General features: G+C 52.6%; 2 protein-coding genes and 1 long non-coding RNA gene across 3 annotated transcripts in view; 2 read left to right on the forward strand and 1 right to left on the reverse strand.

The window, feature by feature from the left end:
• LOC135314971 (inositol 1,4,5-trisphosphate receptor-interacting protein-like 1) overlaps positions 1 to 23,768 on the reverse strand; it is a 25,397-nt gene extending 1,629 nt beyond the window's left edge. The window contains exons 1-2 of the mRNA XM_064460022.1: positions 23,643 to 23,768; positions 21,665 to 22,411 (exon numbers count right to left, since the gene is read on the reverse strand). Of these exons, the coding sequence (XP_064316092.1) occupies positions 21,665 to 22,411; positions 23,643 to 23,768 (873 nt within the window). The remainder of the gene's footprint in view (positions 1 to 21,664; positions 22,412 to 23,642) is intronic.
• Positions 3,492 to 5,943, forward strand: LOC135315058 (inositol 1,4,5-trisphosphate receptor-interacting protein-like 1). The gene has a single exon (XM_064461020.1). It carries the CDS (start codon positions 3,560 to 3,562, stop codon positions 5,276 to 5,278), a length of 1,719 nt encoding a protein of 572 aa, XP_064317090.1. The 5' UTR covers positions 3,492 to 3,559; the 3' UTR covers positions 5,279 to 5,943.
• LOC135315060 (uncharacterized) lies at positions 11,116 to 15,242 on the forward strand. The gene is made up of 3 exons (XR_010374510.1): positions 11,116 to 11,595; positions 13,421 to 13,541; positions 14,577 to 15,242. It is a non-coding gene; the product is annotated as an uncharacterized LOC135315060 (long non-coding RNA).
• Positions 23,769 to 24,093: the final 325 nt, after the last annotated feature.

The following is a 24,093-nucleotide window of genomic DNA, read 5'->3' on the forward strand; positions in this document are numbered from 1 at the left end:
CAGGACCAGGACTCCAGCAATGGCCCAGAACTGCCACTGCTGCAAGGCAGCAAAGAGCAGGGCTCCCCAGGCCACGCTGCTCAGCTCCTGGCTATGCGGTTCCTGGCTGCTCTGCTCCAGCTCCTGCAGCAGCCGAGACATCTCCAAGCTCAGCAGCTCCGCACGTTGCTGCATGCGCTCACGCGTGGCCTCATCCAGCTCATCACCGACCTTCTGCGGGTACCAAATGGTCCCTAGCAGAACCCGGATGAGGAATTCTGTGGCAGCCATGGCCTGCGGGAGGAGGGAGAGAAGGGGTTGAGTGTGGCTGGAAGGGAGGGAGGTGGTGGCGGGGGGAGCTGGGGGCAGGGAGGAGAGGGGGCAAGGCAGCTGGGAGGCAGCAAGGCCTGCGCCCACCCGCGGCAGCGGCATCACCGTGCCCTGCCCAAGGCGCTCCCACGAGCGGCTGTGCCCTCGATGCAGGGTGAGAACCCACCCCACCGGGGGCGCGCGCTTCTGCCCCGGCCCTCGTCCAGCCCAGCCTCTGCCTGTGTGCGCACTCACCGCTGGCCCAGGCTGTACTGGGGCAGGGCGTCCTGCTGGCGCCCCTGATAACCGCCCCCATTGTGACTCGTCCCCTCTGCTGTCACAGGCGCCAGAGCGCATCACGGGCACGCCCGCCGGCCAGCCCCGCCCCTCGGCCCCACCCTGGAGCAGCAACTCACAGCTGCTTCAAGCATCCATAGCTTGATAGCCCAATGGCTCCCCTTACAAAGCAGACAAAAGACCCCTGAAACCCTCACCAAACCTAAGATCCGGTGACATGTGCCATGGATACTGTCAGTGGTTGAGCACAGCTGGGCACCAGGTCTCACCAAACCGCTCAATCATTTCCGCTCCACATGACTGCAGGAGGAGAAAATGACAACAAAATGCAGTGCTTTTCGATAAAGACAGGGAGATCACTCAGCAATTACCACCACTGGCAAAACAGTGACTCGATTAGGGGAAATTACTTCATTAATTTATTACTTTATTACCAATTACTTTATTACCAATCAACTGCATTACTGGAATCCCTAATGTATACGATGAACAAAGAAAGAGCCAGCACAGATCCCCAGATGAGCTATTAGTGGTGGCAGGTATACCCCTGAGGAAAAGGAGGTGCTGTTTACAGTCGCTAACACTGAGGCCAAGAGTCACCCAGCATTGGGCAGTTTTCCGTGCTAGGCTGCCTGGCACAGCGGCCCATACCTCCTGCATCCTAGAGCTCTTATCTCAGTATCAGCCAGCCAGCAAAGGCAAGCGACCAGCTTCAGCATTCTCTTCGTTCATGGAAATCAACCTATTTCCTTGACAGTTAATAGTTATCAGCAGGAATTTGGCTTTGCAGTTCTTAAATAACAAACCAGGAAGTCTGAGGATGTCTGTTGCAGAAAGCTTTAGCATAAGTGTTTAACAGCTTGGCATAAGATCACAGCATAAAAACCAAAATGACCTGTGTTAGAAGACTGAACATTCTGTCCGCAGTTTTGAGTAACAGATATCTATAGAACTGTAAGCAAGTGTAAAAACAAGGCTCGTCTAATGGTTTCAGCCCTAAGCACAACAGGAAGTACAACCACAATCACATGGTAAGGCATTTCCATGGCAACTGATAACCTTTTCCATTAAACTGGAGTTAATTTCAGGCTATAATCTGCCAAAGGACAGGGAATGCACAAGGACGAAGCAAGATAGCTAACACCATATGTAGAAAAAGGAAATGGCTGAACTGTGGGCGTGATGGGAGTGGAAAGGAGCAAGAGCAGGACTCGGCATAAGAAAACCCTGTCTCAGCGTGTCATGTCACAGGCAGGAAATGCTCCCTGCACTCCATTGCCACTGGATGTCACTACGTGGGTTTCCCTGCAATCGACTGTGTAAATAACGCACGTGCAAGAAGTCTGCATCGCTTCGCTTTCCCTGGTCCCTAAACGGTGTCATGGGTCTCTCCTAGCTTAGGAGCAAAAAGTATTAATTAACTGGCTTACGAGATACGCTGCCTCCATGGTTGCCAGGGCCCTGACCAGCCCCCCCAGGCCTTCCCTCCGCCCTGTCCATGGCCCAGAATCCCCCTGCAGCTCAAACCAGGGCTGTCAGTCCCCGTCAGAGCGACACTTCAGGTTGTCAGTTTCCAGCTTCCCCCAGCCTTGCCTGGCCTGGCCATGGGCTCCGTTGAGCCAGGCCCACCAGTGGGCCACTATCCCAGCCTGGCCTCGGCCTGGCCTTGTCCCCACAGCCCTGAGCTGCAGGTTGACTTCCTGGCCTGAACTCATCCTGCCTCATCACCGTGAACCTGCTTGATGATCTGCAGGCATGAGTGAACCTGCCAAGGGTCTCCAGGCCTGCCCCACTACCTGGGTGGAGGTGGTGGGACAGGCCTTTGTCTTAGCACACTCAGCTCCTGACTTCCAGGCCCTGAGGGAGCGGCTGGCCCTCGCTGTACCCTGGCACAAGTGTCCAGAGTGCCATGATGCCTAGGTTCTGCTGTAAGTCCTTCCCAGGAAACTGCACCCCAACCCCCCACAATCCTCTGCACCCTAATAGATCCTGTTGTTGCGGTACCTGAAAGCTACAGATTAAGTGGCCGTGGGGCAGTCCCAAAGGAAGGTTGAACTGGACCACCAGAAGCCCTCCTGTCAATTTAAGAGCCGTGGAGAAGTGTCACTGCTTGATAGCTGGACCTGTTGGTTTCCCACAACTGCAAACTACAGTGATGACGCCTTACAGCCACTTCTCCACATCCCTCTTGAGGAAAAAGCAGCATTGAATAGGTCTACCACTCCAGCTGGCCCAAGGTCACGGGGAATGTGAGAGAAGAGCTTCCCTAACCAGCAATTTGTTTTAATTAACTAGCATTCCTTCCTGGGAAAGGTTGAGGGGTTCAGCTGTTTGGAAGGCAGGGGGCAAGACGATCTCCTGGGGCATGTTCTCATTGCCAGAGAAGAGGTGGTCAAGGCGATTCTCCTCCAGGCAGCAGCGCAGGTATCTCATGGTATCCTGCAGCCGCAGCAGGAAATCCCTCCTGCGCCAGCCTGACAGGGGTATGGTGGTCAGGAGGGGCATCACAGCTGTCATCAAGGTGTCGGTGGAAAAGCCTGCGCCCACCGTGATATCGACTTACCCAAGTGAACCGAGTTGATTGTTAATAAAGTAATTTCCCCAAATCGAGTCACCCGGCCTTGTCCTGCCGGGTGGGTCTGCGCTTTCTGGCTGTCAGGGCTCTGGCTGCCTGGGGAGCTGTGAGTTGCTGCTCCGGGGTGGGGCCGAGGGGCGGGGCTGGCCGGCGGGCGTGCCCGTGATGCGCTCTGGCGCCTGTGACAGCAGAGGGGACGAGTCACAATGGGGGCGGTTATCAGGGGCGCCAGCAGGACGCCCTGCCCCAGTACAGCCTGGGCCAGCGGTGAGTGCGCACGCAGGCAGAGGCTGGGCTGGACGAGGGCCGGGGCAGAAGCGCGCGCCCCCGGTGGGGTGGGTTCTCACCCTGCATCGAGGGCACAGCCGCTCGTGGGAGCGCCTTGGGCAGGGCACGGTGATGCCGCTGCCGCGGGTGGGCGCAGGCCTTGCTGCCTCCCAGCTGCCTTGCCCCCTCTCCTCCCTGCCCCCAGCTCCCCCCGCCACCACCTCCCTCCCTTCCAGCCACACTCAACCCCTTCTCTCCCTCCTCCCGCAGGCCATGGCTGCCACAGAATTCCTCATCCGGGTTCTGCTAGGGACCATTTGGTACCCGCAGAAGGTCGGTGATGAGCTGGATGAGGCCACGCGTGAGCGCATGCAGCAACGTGCGGAGCTGCTGAGCTTGGAGATGTCTCGGCTGCTGCAGGAGCTGGAGCAGAGCAGCCAGGAACCGCATAGCCAGGAGCTGAGCAGCGTGGCCTGGGGAGCCCTGCTCTTTGCTGCCTTGCAGCAGTGGCAGTTCTGGGCCATTGCTGGAGTCCTGGTCCTGCTCTCTGGGCTCTGGTGGTGGCTCAGGAAAAGGAGCCGTGAACAGGACGGCAGCAGTGATGAGGAGAGCTCAAGCAATGAGGAGAGCTCTAGCAGTGACAGGGAGCAGGAGGAAGAAGAGGAGCAGGAAGAGGAGCAGGAGGAGGAAGAAAGTGATGGAGAAGGTCCTGATGATGAGAGGGATCTGGGTAGGACTTTTGCAAAGCGCATCCAGTGGCCAGTGCAGAACCTGGCCTACTGGCGACGTGTGGTGGAGGAGCTGGCGGGTGACCTCCTCCATGTCTTCCAAGGTCAATGGTCAACTAGTTTCTCTCCAGTGCTGCAGCCAGCCATCAAGGTGGGCAGCGCCTTTGAAGGTTGGAGTCCCCATGGGGACGATGCTGTCTACTGCCTGCTCGTGCCCCTGCAGGCCCCCCGTGGGCACGCCTTCCAGCTCGAGCTGAGCACCGTGGGGGAACCGCCGGCGAAGGTTTCCTGCATCCGCGTGGAGCTGGTGTGCACCTGCATGAGGGCGCAGCTTGTGGAGAACTTGCTGTGCTTCCTCCACCACTCCGAGGAGGAGCTGAGGAGGAATCAGGACCCCAGCCTCCTAGACACCCTCTGCACAGGCTCCTACCTAGATGTGCAGAAAACTGCCCACTGGTTCCAGCAATTTGTGAGGTCAGCCTGGATGCTGATGCCTCTGTCCGGTCGCTACAATATGAAGGTGCTGCCCTCCAGTCGCTCCTGCAAGCTGCAGCTGACTAATGCCTCCAGGAGGACCCTCTTTATTGAGATCACGTTGGGTGTGCAGCAAGGCGACTCGGACATCTTCTTGAGCAGCCAGAGTACAGAGGATATCCTCACCCCAAGCACGACGTGGCTGGAGAGCTACACTGTGGCTGAGATGAAGTTCTTCAGGCACATAGCCCGGCAGGTCCCGCGTGACAGCTTCCACCTCAAATGCCTGCAGCTCTGCGCTCGTGCCATGGTGGGCACAGGCTTTTCCACCTACACCTTGAAGACAGCTGTGATGCACCTCCTGACCACCATACCCCTGTCAGGCTGGCGCAGGAGGGATTTCCTGCTGCGGCTGCAGGATATCATGCGATACCTGCGCTGCTGCCTGGAGGAGAAACGCCTTGACCACTTCTTCTTTGGCAATGAGAACATGCCCCAGGAGATCGTCTTGCCCCCAGCTTTACAAGCGGCCGAGCCACCCAACCTCTTCCAGCATCTGGCACAGGATCCAGCCGCCCATGCTGAGGCACTGCATGACTTCTATGAGCTGGAAGATCGGCTCACGAGACTGCTCTTCTATGGAAACTGAAAGAGGTCTTCCAGAGCTGTGTTTGCAGGGCTCACAGCCAACGGCAGACAGTGACCTCCTACTGCAGGGGAAAAAGAGGGGAGAATGTGGGACACAGAAAGGAAAGGGCAAACCCTGTGCAGCAGCCCTCTGCCAAGACCAGCAGCTTTCTCCTCTCAACGGTCTCCCCAGCGCAGCAGCCGGTGACAACTGCAGTAGTGACAAAGATGACTTTCCTCCTGCTGTATTGGGAATTGCTGCCGCACCTTTCCTGCACAGCAAAAGCACACTCTGGGGAGTGGGACCCCATGCAGCTGAAGGGGCTGTTGCAAGGAGGCTTGCGACAGAGTCTCCGGTACCACCTCGACAGCGACCGCCTTCCCTCTTCGAGAGAGTCCCTTCCTTTGGGACTTTTACTGTGTGCAAAAGTGCCCATAAATGACGTCTTTGAACAAATGCTGAATCTGCGAGTATCTGTGCACCATTTTGTCGGGGAACACGGGCATCGGCTGCTGACGGCTCAGCTGCCACAGAGTCAGGGACCATTTTGCAGAAGAGCTGATGCAGCGGGCTCTGGTTTCACTGATTCTGTAGCTGAGGATCACCAGCCTCTCTGTGCTCCTGCCTTGGGCCCGTCAGGATCATTTGTCACCCTCCACAGCTGTGCACACTGCCTGTGGGCCACAAGGAGCCCGAAGCGGCTGCCTTTGCAGCCATATGCAAACCAAGCCCTGGGAGCCCCACAGCATTGCCCTGGGGCCTCCTCAGTGACGTGGGTATCACGCTGTCCGAGTGCGGAGCCGTTTGCACAGGGGACAAGCGTCACGACTGCCGAGCAGGGCTCTGGCTCCTGTACGAGCTCGACACTCATTCACCACACCCTCTCGTGACCTGCAAGCTCGGGTTCCCGCCACCTTGACAAGGGAAACTTAACACGTGCAGCAGGGTTAGAGAAAGCTTTTGAGAGGTCTCCAATTCAGGGCATGCACTTGTGCAGTCCACGCCACGTTTATGAGAACTGACTATATCTGAGTGCTAAAGAAGCCCAGGCTTCTTGTTTTCATTCACATGGTGCGGAACACGACCTGTTGTTCTATGACCAGATGGAGCGCAAAGCTACCAGAAGCCTCCTCGCCTAATGACAGATCTTTGGAAAATGAAGTTAAAATCGAGATGAGGTGCTACCTCTGTGTCTTTCACAACAGTGGTTTTCACTCTCTGGCCTGACTTTTCCCCCTCAAAAGTTTGTTTTTCTGCAAAATGGCCATAATAACACTGCCGTTACCATACATCTTTGCTGGTTCAAAGCCGTAAAGCACATTGGCAAGAAGAGGAGCATGTTATTTGAGTAAGATCTCCTATGTGAATTTTGCCATTTGAATAGATCCGTGATATTCTTGTTTGGAGCTTTGCAACCCTCCAGCTTCAAAGAACAAGCTCTGAGCTACAGTTAATGACAGTGTGATGACCGCTCCTCATTAATCCGTTCCTTGTTTCTTGGAGCTTTGTTTCCCTCTTGTGTACCTTTGAGCTTTTAAGCCAATGAAAACTCTTACCTAGCAGGTTCATCCAGCACCACATCTCTCCAGGAAGGAAGGCTGAGGGAGATCTAAGTGCTGTCTTCCACTATCCAGAGCCTGTCTTGCCTCGGGGATGCACAGTGAAAGAACGTAAGGCAATGGTCACACATTGCCCCAAGTGAGGTATGCCATGAAAGCAGGTAAGCCCTGGAAGAGGTAGCCAGAGCGGGTAGGGAACGTCCTTCTTTGGCAAAGTTAAAAAGCTGGACAATACCCTGAACGACATGTCCTAACTTTGGTGTTAGCCCTGCTTTGAGTACTAAAGTACCGCTGCCTTGGACTTCAGGAGGGCAGACTTTGGCCTGTTTAGGGCACTGGTTGAGAGAGCCCCGTGGGAGGAAGTCCTGAAGGGAGTCCAGGAAGGCTGGGCATTCTTCAAGAAGGGAGTCTTGCGGGCGCAGGAGCAGGCTGTCCCCATGTGCTGCAAGACGAACTGGCGGGGAAGACAACCAGCCTGGCTGAACAGAGAGCTTTTGCTGGCACTCAGGAAAATAGGGAGAGCTTACCACTTTTGGAAGAAGGGGCAGGCAACTCGAGAAGAGTACAGGGATCTTGTTAGGTCATGCAGAGAGAAAATTAGAAAGGCAAAAGCCCAGCCAGAACTCAGTCTAGCCACTGTTGTAAGAGATAACAAAAAATGTTTTTACAAATATGTTAACAACAAAGAGAGAACCAAAGAGAACCTCCATCCTCTATTAAATGTGGGGGAGGAACATTGCCACCAAGGATAAGGAAAATGCTGAGGTACTTAATGCCTTCTTTGCCTCAGTCCTTAATAGTCACACCAGATATCCCCATGGTATTCAGCCCCCTGAGCTGGTAGGCAGGCATGAGGTGCGGAATAACCCCCCCATAATCCAGGAGGAAGCAGTTTACGACCTGCTGAGCCACCTGGACACTCACAAGCCTATGGGGCCGGATGGGATCCACCCAAGACTACTGAGGGAGCTGGCGGAGGAGCTCGCCAAGCCACTCTCCATCATTTACCAGAAGTCCTGGTTAACAGGGGAGGTCCCAGATGACTGGAGGCACTTAGGTAGTTCTCAGTTTTCACGACTGGGGTGAGTGGTGCAGGGCTAGCCCTGTGTCCAGACTCCTGGTGTGGGAAGGATTCAGTGACAGTGCTTTGGCTCAGCCCAGATCCCCCTTCTCCTAGTGACTCTTACTCAGTAGCTACAACAGGTGGCACACCTCCAGCAGCCTCCACCAAGACTGTGTTTTGCAGCTAGCAAAATAAGGAGAGGAGCCCAGTCACGGCTAACAGAAATTATTTGTATTGTCATGAGGAATGGTTGCACGTGGAGCACTCCACTGAGTGAATATGGGTTCCCTCTTGCTTTCTTCCCCAAACCAGCTTTATTTGTGAAGATCCAGTAGTGAACTGTGCTTTCTCTCCCTCTTTCCCTTGGCAGGTGTCAACCCAGGTATGAACAAGATGCTGTGTGATGGGACACTCCTCTCATGTCAGAACAATTTGTAGTGGTTATTAAATATTTGCAGGCAGGTATGAAGAAACAGACTGAGAAAAGACTATGTGCATTCCCTGTTTCAGAGCTAGAGGAAAACAAAGGTCACCAATCTTCTGAATCCTTCTTTGCAATTAAGGGATTCTGGAGATGCATGCACAAATAGCGAGCCTGAAATCTTGGACATGGGGCTAGAGGGAAACCCAGTTTAGTGTATATACAGAATCACAGAATCACAGAATTGTAGGGGTTGGAAGGGACCTCTGGAGATCATCTTGTCCAACCCTCCTGCTTGAACAGGCACACCTAGAGCACTTCAGAGGAGACAGGATGAGAAAGAGGAAGTTTCCTACGACCTTACCCACCCTGATCAAACAACATAAACTGAAGTCATTATCAAAATTCTCACCATCTTCCATGAGTCTCATGTTTTTCCACCCATTTTCCCCTCAGACGTATTGAGGAAAGATTCTGCCTGTGTTATCTTCATGTCTGCTGTGCAGACAAGGAGATGTTGCATTGTACATATAAAGGGAATTCTCCTCACAGGGCTCGGAGTCTGAGCGACACAAAAGGGTGAAGCCATAGATGCCATTATTTATATAGGAATAGTTTAAATCTGAGGAAGAAACACACCTCTGACACCCTGTAGCTTCAAAGGAAGTGAAAGGAAACATGACACATCCTGTTTCTACAAACCCTTTTCCAGTAACTCTAAACAAAATCTTTAAACTTTTAAGGGTTTGCAAAGCTACTTACCTTCATTCATACTTTTCCTGTTTTCCTCTGAGGTCAAACAGATTTATGTGTGAAAGGACAACCAGCACTTGACAGAGTGAAGCCATCTGCCGCTTCTTGTTTACACCAGTTCTGCAAAGCTAATCCCAGAGTCTCTGCCTTTTCTTGTATTTTCCAACTCAATAAAAACACAGAGGCTTGAAGAGCAGAATAGGTAGCACTTTTAAAATGCTTCTTCAAAGGCTGATTTCCGTCAGTGTTTTCTCATGACTAAAGTAGGACATCTGCATAAATAACAAAGAAATTGTGCACAACGCAAATGAAAATGCTGGAAAATCAGGTTTAGGTTTAAATTCTGAAGTCAAGCAAGTTAATCTGAGTTAAGAATGTCCATCGTACAGCCAAGCTCAGATCTGCCTGATATCTGTTCCAAAGTCAATATCTTCATTCAAGGACTTTGCTCTCCCTCCCTACAAATGCTTCTCAATGGCAGCCAAATTTTCATTGAAGATGATGGGAACAAGCTCGGACACTTACTTGAGTTCCAAGCCATGGGAACCATCCTTCTCAAATCCACAGAGGCTACATTACTGCAGGTAACATAGAATCATAGAATCATTAAGGTTGGAAGAGACCCTTAAGATCAAGTCCAACCATCAACCCAACACCGCCAGGCCTCCTAAACCATGTCCCAAAGTGCCACGGATCTGTACATTTTTTGAACACCTCCAGAGATGGTGACGCAACCACCTCTCTGGGCAGCCTGTTCCAACGCTTAGCCACTCTTTCAGTAAAGACATTTTTCCTAATATCCAATTTAACTCTCCCCTGATGCAGCTTGAGACCATTTCCTCTCATCCTGTCACTAGTTACTTGGGAGAAGAGACGAACACCCACCTCACTACAGCCTCCCTTCAGGTAGCTGTAGAGAGCGATAAGGTCTCCCCTCAGCCTCCTCTGCTCCAGGCTAAACAACCCCAGTTCCCTTATCTGCCTCTCATAAGACTTGTTCTCCAGACCCTTCACCAGCTTCAATCCTCTTCTTTGGACACGCTCCAGCACCTCAATGTCTTCCTTGCAGTGAGGGTCCCAAATCTGAGCACAGTATTTGAGGTGCGGCCTCACCAGTGCTGTGTACAGGGGGATGATCATTGCCCTAGTCCTGCTGGCCACACTACTGCTGATACAAGCCAGGATGCTGTTGGCCTTCTTGGCCACCCGGGCACACTGCTGGCTCATGTTCAGCCGGCTGTCGACCAGCGCCCCCAGGTCCTTTTCCGCTGGGCAGCTTTCCAGCCACTCTTCCCCAAGCCTGTAGCGCTGCATGGGTTTGTTGTGACCCAGGTGCAGGACCCAGCACTGAGCCTTGCTAAACCTCGTACAGTTGACCTTGGCCCATCGATCCAGCCTGTCCCGATGCCTCTGTAGAGCCTTCCTACCCTCAAGCAGATTGACACTCCCTCCCAACTTGGTGTCATCTGCAAACTTACTGAGAGTACACTTAATCCCCTCATCCAGATCATTGATAAGAATATTAAAGGTATCAGAAGTTAATGGTTAATGGGTTGATTCTAAATCTAAACAATTCTATGATTTTATTATTCTAATGCCATAACAATTTTTTTTATCCATTTAACTGTGCAGCAGTGACACTGTAATCCTCTCTTGGATACACTGCATAGGAAATGTTGGCAGAAAAATTTGTCCAGGCCTGGCACATATGCAACCCACAGCCATTTGCATCTACGACCAAGGTTTTGCTGTGAGCTGTTGCAGCCATGCAGGGCTGCATGACTCTGCTCTGTGCTGCAAGCAGACAAGTGAAGCCAAGGAGTGCAGCCCAGCTGCATTTCCTTGAAGCTGCTCCTGAAGACAGGGGCAAGAAGGGGTTTCTGGGGTGATCGGGGCTTGCCCTCAAGCCCAGTTCTTGGAGTTTGCAAGAGGCAGGAGGGAAAATAATGGATTTCCAAGCAAGCTCCCCTGTGGGCCCTTTGCAAGCTATCCTCACTTGTCCCCAAGGCCTCTTGGGCAGATGGCCACCTGCCAGCCCCTCACTTCCTGACCCACTGTTCCTGAGAACTCAGCAAGGCAGAGTTTCACAGACAAGAGGAAATCGCTAAGCAGTATGCAGCCCAGAGAGTGGAAAGTTTTTTTCTGGGGGGTTTGGTTTGTTTGGGGGCTTTTTACCAACTTCCCCATGAATGTATTTGACAACTCACTGTTCCTGTCTGCACAGGATCCCAGTGGAAACTGGAGCTGGGAGAGCTCTTCCTGCTTGGTGGAGGCTTCCCAGGAACGTGAGGGATTTACCAATCGCCACCTTTCACTCCCTGTCCCTTGCTGTGTCCCACTGAAGGCCATGTTCAGTGGTAAACTGCAGACGGGTTTGCTGGTGACCTGCTACTTTGTCTACCTGCTGGTGGGTGCAGCTGTGTTCCAGGCACTGGAGAGGACTGCTGAGAAGCAGGAGAAAATAGCAGCTGCCCAGATGAAGGAGACTTTTCTGCAGAGCTTTACCCACCTCACAGTGGCAGAGATGGAGCAGTTTATGAAGGTAAGTGCCAGACCTGCAGAAGCCCTTTCTCCCTACTGTTTCCCCATCAGATGTTACTTCCTGCTCAGCCTTGCTACACAGGTAACTTTCACTGCGTTAGTACTGATGTCATTTGGATGATTTTAACAAACCCCAAGCCCAGTCTCTGGTCTAAGCAGGCAGGTCACACTAATGGGAAACACAGCTTGTGTAGCTTGACAAAGCCTTGTTGGTTAGCCCTCATTAGTTCCCATGTCACAATGTCCTGATTCTTTGGGGTCTTGCCTGCTGTTGATTTGGTTTTTGGTGGAGCCGTGCTCACCTATAATGGGTGGCATGGCAGAAAAAAAGAAGCTGTCTGAAATGAATGGGTGTGGTTGCCACTTACAACAGTGTCACAGCACAAAGGAACAATATGGCAAGGTCTGAAATAATTTGTTGGGTGAAAAAAAAGAAGCCCAAATCGCTGCAAGGAGGGTGGCATAGTGAGGGTTTGTTTTTTGAAGATGCTGCAGAAGTGAAGCAGGTAGCCTTGCCAAAGGAAAGGTGTTTCTGGTCACAGCACAGGAAGATAAGGATGAGTAAGGTTGTCTCTTCATCTTTGGTATTTCCTAGCTGTATCTGTTACAATGCAGAAGAAAATGGGGAGTGCAAATAGCCTTGCTGTAAGCATTTCCACATGGGAAACTAATGGAGCTCTTAATGGACCAGTTCACAGCATGAGGAAAGGAGGGGAAGAACTGGTATTTCTAAGAACACAACCAGCGATCCAGGCCCCAGTTCACATATACATGCATCTTTTTCACCTTGGATTTTTTTTTGCAGGTAGGGTAGGAGGAAAAAAAGGAACTTTTCAAGGCAATGAAATCTTTGTGCAAGGGCTGTGGAATAATTTCTGTTAGCCTTGATTTTCTGGGACACCAGCAAAAAAGGCAGTGAGGGAGGAAGGGTGACAGGGAAGACTTTTCCGGTGCAGTATATTCCAGCTTGTGTCTTGCCTCTGGCAAGAGTTTGAAGGGAAGAGTCTGAAAATGCATAACATGATAGATGATAGGGCTGGAGGGGCTTGGGAGAAACATTTAGCCAAACCCCCTGTGGCAGGCAGTCTCAGATCAACCCAAACTATCTGATGTTCAGCTAACCTTATCTCAAAGACTACACTGTAAATATGTGCATGTATATTCATGCGTGCAGTTTGGAGAAGAGTGTATATGTCAGGCTGTATTCTGATTGTGGTCACACCAAAAGTAATGCTTTGCAAATCAATGTACTTTCTCTGAATTTAAATCTGTGACACTAATCAGAATACAGCCTTAAAAATAAATTCTCTGTGTATATAATGTGTACCCTGCTATAACTCACTAATGCCCTTCTGGGAGGGATCAGAGTAACTGCTCTGTGCACCTGCATACACGTGGATCCACCACTGCTGTCTAAAGGGCAAACTCAAAACCAGCAACCAGCTACTCCATCACTTAAGCCAGTGGGTTGTCTTGCTCTGCCACATCCTAGTCATCTATAGGATCATTTTTTCCAAAGTACTTAGCCTAAAAGAATCGAGGTCCTTGATCATGCTAAAAGAAACAAGTTCTGCAAACACCCACTAGAGCAGCATAAACATAAACATAACATAAGCATAAACAGGGCAAAAGACTAGCACTCAAAAACACCAGCTGGCTGCTACCCAACCTGGGAGGTAAAGGTGTGAATAGTGTCAGAGTATTGCTGAGGACAGGTGAGTGGTATTCACAAGAAAGGAGCAGTAGTTGGCTAAATCTGTATTATTCTTGCACAAGCACTTGAGAAAAGCAGCCATGTTGATATCAAACTTTGTTTTCCCTCCCAGAACCTGACTGAAGCCATTCAGAATGGAGTATACCCTGTTGGAAATCAATCACAGATTGAAGACAGCAACTGGGATTTCAGTAACTCCTTCTTCTTTGCAGGCACAGTCATCTCCACAATAGGTAGGTCTAATGCTTTCCGTGTATGTGTGTTTGTGTGTGTGTCATGCTTATTATGTCTGGTTGTTAGGACCTGAATGGATAACACATTCAAGGATTAAAACTCCAGCCCTTCATTGTCATGGATGGTAAGCAGCAACAGACCTCACCACTACACAGCTCTTCGTGCATTATTTTGGCTTGTGAAATACCAGTGGCATTTCATATTATTCCCTCTTTTTTTTTTTTCCTTTTTGAGCCATCTGTTAAAATGCTCACTCTGCTGCCAGTTGTGGGTCGGAAACAAAGTTCACTTTCCTGGTCTTTTTTCTAGGGTCAAATAGGCTTTAAATCTGAGTGTGCTGTAAAGCATGAGAGAATAGTAGGAAAGAAGAGAACTCTGCTGAGGCATGAACACTGTTTCAATAACCTGTGCTGAGCTGTTTGTTAGTGCACATATTGAATTAGTAATATGCCAGGAGGTCAAAAATTGGAAAGGGGGCAAGGCAAATGCTGAGACTTTTACACTGCTGTTTCAAGCTGTTATGACCTTTTCAGGGGCTGCCTGTCCTTTCCTGCCTCTCCCTTTCTCTCAAATACACATCCCAAAAAGTGCGAGCTTGCCAAATTTAAGCATAAAATCCACACTGTTGGCTCCTGCTTCATACTCTCATGCAGTGGAATGCAGATGCTTTTGCAGAGTGAAGCTGAGGCCTCACTCCCACTACATCCTAGGCAGCACTGCTCCACTGATCTGGGAGCGTGACATGTCACAAGGGCCCCAGTTGTGTCCCAGCGTCATGACAGGTGTGTAGGTGTTGCATGAACCCATGAAAGAACCTCCTGCTGTAGAAGGAAGAAAGGCTTCTGACCCATCACACCTGTGACAAATGTTTCATGGTTGCAATAGCATTCACATATTGATAAAGCTTCCCTAGTTTGTCACCACCCTGCTACTAGCCAATCCATTGCTTGCCATCACCTGTATTATTGTATTTCTTCATTACAGCATTTCTCTGCCAAAAAATCAATTGCTTCCCATCAAATTTGTTTACCTAGTGACGCTGACAGGCTGTCCCAGGAAAAGTGAAACCTGCCTGTTTCTCTGCACCTTCACTGCAGAGATTTGTTGTGAAGGTACATCAGGTACTTCCACTCATCCTCACCAGGTTTTGTCATGAAAATGGAATATTTCTACAATAGGGAGCACAAGACAGCTCAAGCATTTGGGACCCTAGTAGCCAATAAATTACTCAGATGTTTTGTCTTTTCCCTAAAAGAAAACATTGCATTTTCCAAGTAATGGATGTCTTGAGATAAACTGTGCTCGGGAAAGTGCCTTTTCTCAGGGTCACTGATAGAGTAAGGACATACATGAAGTACAGGACTCTTGCACTGAGGGATGTACCTCATGGGGTCTAAGACGAACAAATTCTCCAGTCCATTAAAGGATATGTTTGGAGTTCTGAAGCAGAGCAGCCAGAGGCAAAGGAGCCAGGTTCAGACGAGCCAAGAGCCAAGCGTCATGACCTGGGGAGCTCTGCTCTTTGCTGCCTTGCAGCAGCGACAGTTCTGGGCCATTGCTGGAGTCCTGGTCCTGCTCTTTGGGCTCTGGTGGTGGCTCAGCAGAAGGAGCCATGAGACCGACACATGCAGCAAGAAAGGCAGTTGCAGAAAGAAGGGGCACAGGCAGGAGCAAGAAGGAAAACCCAGTGTTGCTCTGGATATGGGCAGAATTTTGGCGGAGCGCCTTCTGGACGTGCCAGAATCATTTGTCATGGTGGAGGAGCTGGTGGATGAACTTCTGCGTACCTGCCGAAGACTCTGCAGGAATAGTTTCATGCCGCGACTGATGCCAGCCATTGGGGAGGGCAGTTTCTGCCAAGGCTGGAGTCCCCGTGAGGATGACGCCGTCTACCGCCTGCTCGTGCCCCTGCAGGCCCCCCGCGGGCACGCCTTCCACCTCGAGCTGGGCACTGACGAGGAGATGCCGGCAAGGAACTCCCGCCTCCGCGTGGAGCTGGTGTGTACCTGCATGAGGGAGCGGCTGGTGAAGGACATGCTGTGCTTCCTCCACCACCCCAAGGAGGAGCTGAGGAGAAATCAGGGTCCCAGCCTGCTAGGCACCCTCTGCACCGGCCCCTACCTAGACGTGGAGAAAACCACACGCTGGTTCCAGATATTGGTACGTGCAGCCTGGCGGGTTTTGCCTCGGTCGCAACACAGCCGCCTCACAGTGCTGCCGTCCAGGCGCTCCTGCAAGCTCCGGGTTGTGGATGCTTCTGATAGTCTCCTCCTGATTGAGATGCTGTTTGGGGTGCAGCAAGGTGACTCGGACACCTTCCTGAGCATCGAGTAGGCAGAGGCCAGGCTTACCATCAGCGGGACGTGGCCAGAGAGCTGTGCTATGGCAGAGGTGCACATCTTCACGCACAGGGCCAGGCATGGAGGCACTCCCCGGGCAGCTGGTCCTGCAGAACCAAGCACGCTGGACACGGAGAACACACAGCTCCGTCAGCAGTGGGAATTGCTGCTGCACCTTTCCTGCGCAGAAGAAGCACGCCCTGGGGAGCGGGGCCCCATGCAGCTGAAGGGGCCGTTGCAAGGAGGCTTGCGACAGAGACACCCGTTGCCTGCTGGACGGTGACTGCCCTTCCTCTCTGAGAGACACTGTCCCCTCCGGGACCTTTACTCTGTGCCAAGGTGCCAATAAATCGTGTCTTTGAATAAACGCTGATTCTGCGAGTGTCTGTGCACCACTTTGTTGGGGAACATGGGCACGGGGTGCTCCCTGCTCAGCTGGCGCAGTTAGAGAGCATTTTGCAGAAGAGCTGATGCAGTGGGCTCTGGTTTCGCTGATTGTTTAACTATGGCCCGCCCTGTCCGTGCTCCTGCCATGGGCCTCATCCTGCAGAAGGGCTTTGGGAAATGAAAGCCTGCCACAGCATCTGAGATACTGCTTCGCAAATGCCTCTGTAGATGAGAATGGGTTGGTATTGGATAGGTAGAATATGTCTGGACCTATTGTATAAATATAATGAGGTAGCCGGCTACGTTATGCTTGATTTGTGGAAAACCACCGAGCAGCCAGGCTTGCGCAACCCTGAAGTAAATTAGCAATGTCTCTCCTGAGGGTGTGATTATCGACTCGTTGCACACCGGGCAGCGAATCCGCTTTTCGGACAACATCTGTGCGCCTGACGGCCTTGGGCTGCGCGCGGGAGGCCCTGGCCAGCAGGCAGCAGGTCTTGGGAGAGTTGGGCGGTGCTGGCTGTCCCCGCAACCGCTTCCAACCATGGGAAGTGTTAGGAAACTTTCGCAACTGTCCCGCACCGACTCAGGAGAGAGGCTAGGGTGCAAAGTACAGAATTACAAGAGAAATTCTTTATTCATGCGCATGAGGTGTCCCATGCAAACTGGGGCACTCCAAACGTGGTTTTACACGAGGTTCTTATACCTTTCTCTAGCATTCAGGCACAACGTGATTTGACCAAGCGCTACTTAACACGCACATACTACTATTTTGCAAAGCAGCCGTCGTTCTGTGGCATCACCATCCACCTGTTCTTTCTGGATCTAAACGACCCTGGAGTTGGTCTTGCTACAGGTACTTATCTATGACGCCAGCTAACGGGAGGCTTTCACAGAGGTGTTTGTTAGAGGGGCTTGGATGCAGATGTGACCGTGTGGGATTGGAGAATTCAGAGCACGTGAGTAACGGACAGCATCCAGGAACTTCAAGCGGGCAAAGTTGAGCCATCTCCTGCATTAGAACCGGTGCCACCAGGAAAGCACGTCAGGTATTAGCAATTGGAGATTCTATGAGTGTGGCGAAACACTGGAACAGGTTGCCCAGAGAGGTGGTAGATGCCCCACCCCTGGAAACATTCAAGGTCAGGTTGGACAGGGCGCCGAGCAACCTGACCCAGTGGAAGATGTGTGGAATAATCGGTGGGGGTGACTTAGAAATTAAACTTATGTTTTTAGAAAAGGTACAGCATGGAAGAGTCTTGCAGGGTAGCGTGCGGCTGACAGGTGAGCAATCCATTCCATGGAAGTCCCCTAGGCTCGTAACCTTAGATGTCAGCGATGCCAGGAGAACTTGGTGTTCTGACTCTAGGAGGATTTGTCCGGAGGGTGGAACGGTGTGGAGACACCATGGCCAGGCTCCGTGACCACGGAGCTGGTACACTGCACATTTGCCCAGGCTCCGTGACCACGGAGCTGGTACACTGCACATTTGCCCAGGCTCCGTGACCACGGAGCTGGTACACTGCACGTTTGCTACCCCGAGCCAACAGTCTGTCATGGTTTTGACAAAATGCTGTCCTTTTTATCATTATAATACCAAAACACACCTCCGTCCCAAAAGCTACTGCTACAAAAGTTTGCGGATACTATCCTTCAAGGTCCGAGCCTCCCCGTAAGAGGAAGCGGCGTATCCAGAAAGTTCCCAAAATAAAACTCAATAGCAACAAAGTCACTATTAAGCAGGCATTCTTTATTACAGCGCTGGGCAGCACTGGGGATTGCTCCACCACGAGTGCTCCAGTGATTCGGTAAACTTCCAAAGATTATTATGCTATAAAGTCATGCATAGTCATAAGGTTCCCGAGGATTCATTAACGTATGGAAAAGTTCAATCCGCGTGCATAGTTGTCTTTTTAGTGGTCTTCGGGGGTCCTCCAGTGGTCTCCGATGGTCTTCCTCACCTGTCCGATGGTTGAACTTTGGGTTTCCTTTGCCTATATATAGTCATTGAATTATCTCATCAGTCCTTTGGCCTTGGACTATCACAAGAGGCTGATGCTTATCTCGGCACTGATGTCCCGAGTCTATGTTATCGATGAATTTACGAGCTTAGTCAAGGTCCTTTTAATCCTATCAGGCACCAAGTGGCATTCTTCAAATACCTAACACTATCTTTGCAAGGGAGGAAGCCACAAGACAAGAAGGATGCGTACAATTAGGTCTGAGTCAGGGACTGTCAGGGGTTTAGTCCTTTCACTACCTGCCTCTAAGATGCAACCACCCCTCACTGGGCAAAGCAAGGGAATTTTACACCAATCATAATAAAGGTGCGTATGACTAGAGTCACTCAAGCTCCACCTGAAAGGTAAAAAATAGTATAAATTAGGTTAAGAGAAAAAGGGTGTTGGGGAAGATACCATCGCGTACCACTCTGACTGATGTGCTGAGTACAGCGGAGCACGTCTGAAATATCTTTACGCTAATGCGCACAGCAGGAGGAATAAAGAAGAGGAGCTAGAAGCTTTGGCCCAGTCCCAGAGCTAGAACGTCATCGGCGTACGCAAAAGCTGGTGGGATGAGTCCTGTGACTGGTGTGCCGTGACGTGGCAGACGCTTACGGGCTCTTCAGGAGAGAGAGGCAGGGCAGGCGAGGCGGAGGGGTTGATTCAGGGAATGCATAGTTAAACGTCACCAATGCAATCTAGTGTAGCGCAACAAATGTTGGGGCCCGGAGCCAAAACTCAGCCAGGATAACGAGGTAGCCTTGGGCTGTAAGGTAACAGGCAGAGCTTGCACGATGACGGAAACTTGTTGCTTTGGGGGAGTCAGAGGGGCGTCAGGACAAGAAGCGCCTAAACAAAGTTATAAGGACGCTGCAGAACTACCAAACTCCTGTCTGGAAACCACCCCGTGATCCCTGAGGTTCCCCTCAGAAGCACCCGGGACAAACAGGCAACAGCCTCAGACTGCCACTGCTGTAAGGGGCCTCAGGCAAGAATGCACCCAAGGATGTAATCTTCCCAAGCCTGATGGGGAACATCCTGGGGGGGATGCAAACAACCTAGCAGCAGGTGCCACTCAAAACCAAGACAAAAGGAGCTAAGGACATCTCCATCTAGATAAGAGTCAGAACACCCGTTGAAACCAACACCCCTTGCAATACACTGGCAAGATTACTGGATGGGCCAACTCATGACCGACCATATGTGGAAGAAGGGACTTAAAATGCATGCGTAATTAAGAGGCAAGTATTATAATTAGTGCCAGGAAATCTAATGCGTATGTATATAACTGAGCAATATAAGCTTTGTCCATCAGGACTTGCAGTGTGCAAGTCAGGAGGAGCGACGCCCCTTGCACCCAGGGCTGCAATAAACCTACCTGCTTTATAACTCTCCGTGAGTTGTAGAGTTTGTTTCCGCGCCTCAGGGTAGCACTGGGTGGAAAGGAGGGGCTGGACTGTGCACAGGGCTTGCAGCTGGGGACGGCATGGTTGAGAGCCGCCGCCTAAGGGTGAAGGGGAAAGCAAATAAAGCGGATGCTTTTGTGGCAGCCTACCACTGACCATCCAGCCAGGGCGATGCCACCGATGAATTATTGGACTAGGAAGTAAGGGATATCTCTGGATCAACTGCCCTCTTCCTTATGGGTGGTTTGAACTTCCCAGGCGTCAACTGGGAATATCGTACAGTGGACGCAAACAGGTCCAGGAAATTCCTGAAGCACACTGAAGATAACTTCTTGGTTATCTTAGCAGGTGCTAAGGGGGCCGACCAGGAAAGGTGCCCTCCTAGATTTGTTGCTTGTAAAGAAAGAGGGAGTGGTGGGCAATGTGGTGATTGGTGGCTGTCTTGGTCACTAGTTACAGTGACCACGAAGTAACGGAGTTCCCAGGCGTTGGCGATAGAGGAAAGCTGCCAGCAGAACTTGGAGCCTGGATGCGGGGAGAGGTGACTTGGGGCTGCTGAAGCAGCTAGTTAGTAAGGTTCCCTGGGAATCTGCTTTCACGGGTATTGGCTGTCCATGGATGCTGGCCACTTTGTAAGAGCCATCTCTTAAGAGCGCAGGAGCAGGCAATTCCAAGGTGTCAGAAGTCAAGCAAGTGGGGCAGAGGGCCGGCTTGGCTGAACAGGGATCCTCTTCAAGAACATAGGTGGAGAAGGAAAGTGTACGGACACTGGAAGCAAGGAAAGAGAGGCGACACGAGAAGACGACAGAGATGGGGCTTGCCACTGTAGGGGGAAAATCTGTGCAGCCAAAGCTCCGTTAGAGTTCAAGCTGGCCAGCACTAGGACATGAGGAAATGGACTGACGCTGCGTCAGGGGAATTTCAGATTGGACATTAGGAAAAGGTTCTTCACTAAGAGGGTGGCTGGTCACTGGAACAGGCTCCCCGGGGAAGCGGTCACGGCAGCAAGCCTGCCAGAGTTCAAGGGGCGTCTGGATGATGCTCTTTAGTCATATGACTTAGTTTTAGGTAGCCCTGCAAGGAGCAGGGAGTTGGACACAATGATCCTTATGGGTCCCTTCCAACTTGAGCTATTCTATGGCTCTTTGACAATAATCTGAGGGCCGCTGTACAAGGCTAGCAAGTTTCCTGGTAACCCAAGCCGCAGGGAGGTGAACGCTTCCTGTAAAGGCAGGTCTGCTCAGCAGAACAGGGCAGTAGTGAACGGCTTCTTTGTTTTGCTTTACCTGGCCACGTAGCTTTTGCTGCTAAACTGTCCTCTCTCAACCCACAAGTCTTCCCCCTTTCACCCTGCTGATGCACTCAGCCTGCCCACTGTTGGCAAGGGATTGAGCAGCTGCGTGATGCCAAGCTGCCTACTAGGATTAGCCTGCACCACCTGGGAAGGCAAGGCCCAATGAATCACTGAAACCAGAGGGCACTGCACCCGCTCTTCTGCAAAATGTTGGCCGACTGTGTGGCAGCTGAGCTGTCAGCACCCCATGCCCGCATTCCCCAGCAAAGTGATGCATAGAACCTCAGGGACGCAGCGCTTGTGTGTTCAACAAGTGATTTATTGGCATGTTGGCACCTCTGCCATAGCACAGCTCTCTGGCCACGTCCCGCTGATGGTAAGCCTGGCCTCTGCCTACTCGATGCTCAGGAAGGTGTCCGAGTCACCTTGCTGCACCCCAAACAGCATCTCAATCAGGAGGAGACTATCAGAAGCATCCACAACCCGGAGCTTGCAGGAGCGCCTGGAGGGCAGCACTGTGAGGCGGCTGTGTCGCGACCGAGGCAAAACCCGCCAGGCTGCACGTACCAATATCTGGAACCAGCGTGTGGTTTTCTCCACGTCTAGGTAGGGGCCGGTGCAGAGGGTGCCTAGCAGGCTGGGACCCTGATTTCTCCTCAGCTCCTCCTTGGGGTGGTGGAGGAAGCACAGCATGTCCTTCACCAGCCGCTCCCTCATGCAGGTACACACCAGCTCCACGCGGAGGCGGGAGTTCCTTGCCGGCATCTCCTCATCAGTGCCCAGCTCGAGGTGGAAGGCGTGCCCGCGGGGGGCCTGCAGGGGCACGAGCAGGCGGTAGACGGCGTCATCCTCACGGGGACTCCAGCCTTGGCAGAAACTGCCCTCCCCAATGGCTGGCATCAGTCGCGGCATGAAACTATTCCTGCAGAGTCTTCGGCAGGTACGCAGAAGTTCATCCACCAGCTCCTCCACCATGACAAATGATTCTGGCACGTCCAGAAGGCGCTCCGCCAAAATTCTGCCCATATCCAGAGCAACACTGGGTTTTCCTTCTTGCTCCTGCCTGTGCCCCTTCTTTCTGCAACTGCCTTTCTTGCTGCATGTGTCGGTCTCATGGCTCCTTCTGCTGAGCCACCACCAGAGCCCAAAGAGCAGGACCAGGACTCCAGCAATGGCCCAGAACTGTCGCTGCTGCAAGGCAGCAAAGAGCAGAGCTCCCCAGGTCATGACGCTTGGCTCTTGGCTCGTCTGAACCTGGCTCCTTTGCCTCTGGCTGCTCTGCTTCAGCTCCTGCAGCAGCCGAGACATCTCCAAGCTCAGCAGCTGCGCACGTTGCTGCATGCGCTCACGCGTGGCCTCATCCAGCTCATCACCGACCTTCTGCGGGTACCAAATGGTCCCTAGCAGAACCCGGATGAGGAATTCTGTGGCAGCCATGGCCTGCGGGAGGAGGGAGAGAAGGGGTTGAGTGTGGCTGGAAGGGAGGGAGGTGGTGGCGGGGGGAGCTGGGGGCAGGGAGGAGAGGGGGCAAGGCAGCTGGGAGGCAGCAAGGCCTGCGCCCACCCGCGGCAGCGGCATCACCGTGCCCTGCCCAAGGCGCTCCCACGAGCGGCTGTGCCCTCGATGCAGGGTGAGAACCCACCCCACCGGGGGCGCGCGCTTCTGCCCCGGCCCTCGTCCAGCCCAGCCTCTGCCTGCGTGCGCACTCACCGCTGGCCCAGGCTGTACTGGGGCAGGGCGTCCTGCTGGCGCCCCTGATAACCGCCCCCATTGTGACTCGTCCCCTCTGCTGTCACAGGCGCCAGAGCGCATCACGGGCACGCCCGCCGGCCAGCCCCGCCCCTCGGCCCCACCCCGGAGCAGCAACTCACAGCTCCCCAGGCAGCCAGAGCCCTGACAGCCAGAAAGCGCAGACCCACCCGGCAGGACAAGGCCGGGTGACTCGATTTGGGGAAATTACTTTATTAACAATCAACTCGGTTCACTTGGGTAAGTCGATATCACGGTGGGCGCAGGCTTTTCCACCGACACCTTGATGACAGCTGTGATGCCCCTCCTGACCACCATACCCCTGTCAGGCTGGCGCAGGAGGGATTTCCTGCTGCGGCTGCAGGATACCATGAGATACCTGCGCTGCTGCCTGGAGGAGAATCGCCTTGACCACCTCTTCTCTGGCAATGAGAACATGCCCCAGGAGATCATCTTGCCCCCTGCCTTCCAAACAGCTGAACCCCTCAACCTTTCCCAGGAAGGAACGCTAGTTAATTAAAACAAATTGCTGGTTAGGGAAGCTCTTCTCTCACATTCCCCGTGACCTTGGGCCAGCTGGAGTGGTAGACCTATTCAATGCTGCTTTTTCCTCAAGAGGGATGTGGAGAAGTGGCTGTAAGGCGTCATCACTGTAGTTTGCAGTTGTGGGAAACCAACAGGTCCAGCTATCAAGCAGTGACACTTCTCCACGGCTCTTAAATTGACAGGAGGGCTTCTGGTGGTCCAGTTCAACCTTCCTTTGGGACTGCCCCACGGCCACTTAATCTGTAGCTTTCAGGTACCGCAACAACAGGATCTATTAGGGTGCAGAGGATTGTGGGGGGTTGGGGTGCAGTTTCCTGGGAAGGACTTACAGCAGAACCTAGGCATCATGGCACTCTGGACACTTGTGCCAGGGTACAGCGAGGGCCAGCCGCTCCCTCAGGGCCTGGAAGTCAGGAGCTGAGTGTGCTAAGACAAAGGCCTGTCCCACCACCTCCACCCAGGTAGTGGGGCAGGCCTGGAGACCCTTGGCAGGTTCACTCATGCCTGCAGATCATCAAGCAGGTTCACGGTGATGAGGCAGGATGAGTTCAGGCCAGGAAGTCAACCTGCAGCTCAGGGCTGTGGGGACAAGGCCAGGCCGAGGCCAGGCTGGGATAGTGGCCCACTGGTGGGCCTGGCTCAACGGAGCCCATGGCCAGGCCAGGCAAGGCTGGGGGAAGCTGGAAACTGACAACCTGAAGTGTCGCTCTGACGGGGACTGACAGCCCTGGTTTGAGCTGCAGGGGGATTCTGGGCCATGGACAGGGCGGAGGGAAGGCCTGGGGGGGCTGGTCAGGGCCCTGGCAACCATGGAGGCAGCGTATCTC

Source organism: Phalacrocorax carbo, chromosome 9 (assembly GCF_963921805.1).
Source record: "Phalacrocorax carbo chromosome 9, bPhaCar2.1, whole genome shotgun sequence".
NCBI classification, from domain to species: Eukaryota; Metazoa; Chordata; class Aves; order Suliformes; family Phalacrocoracidae; genus Phalacrocorax; species Phalacrocorax carbo.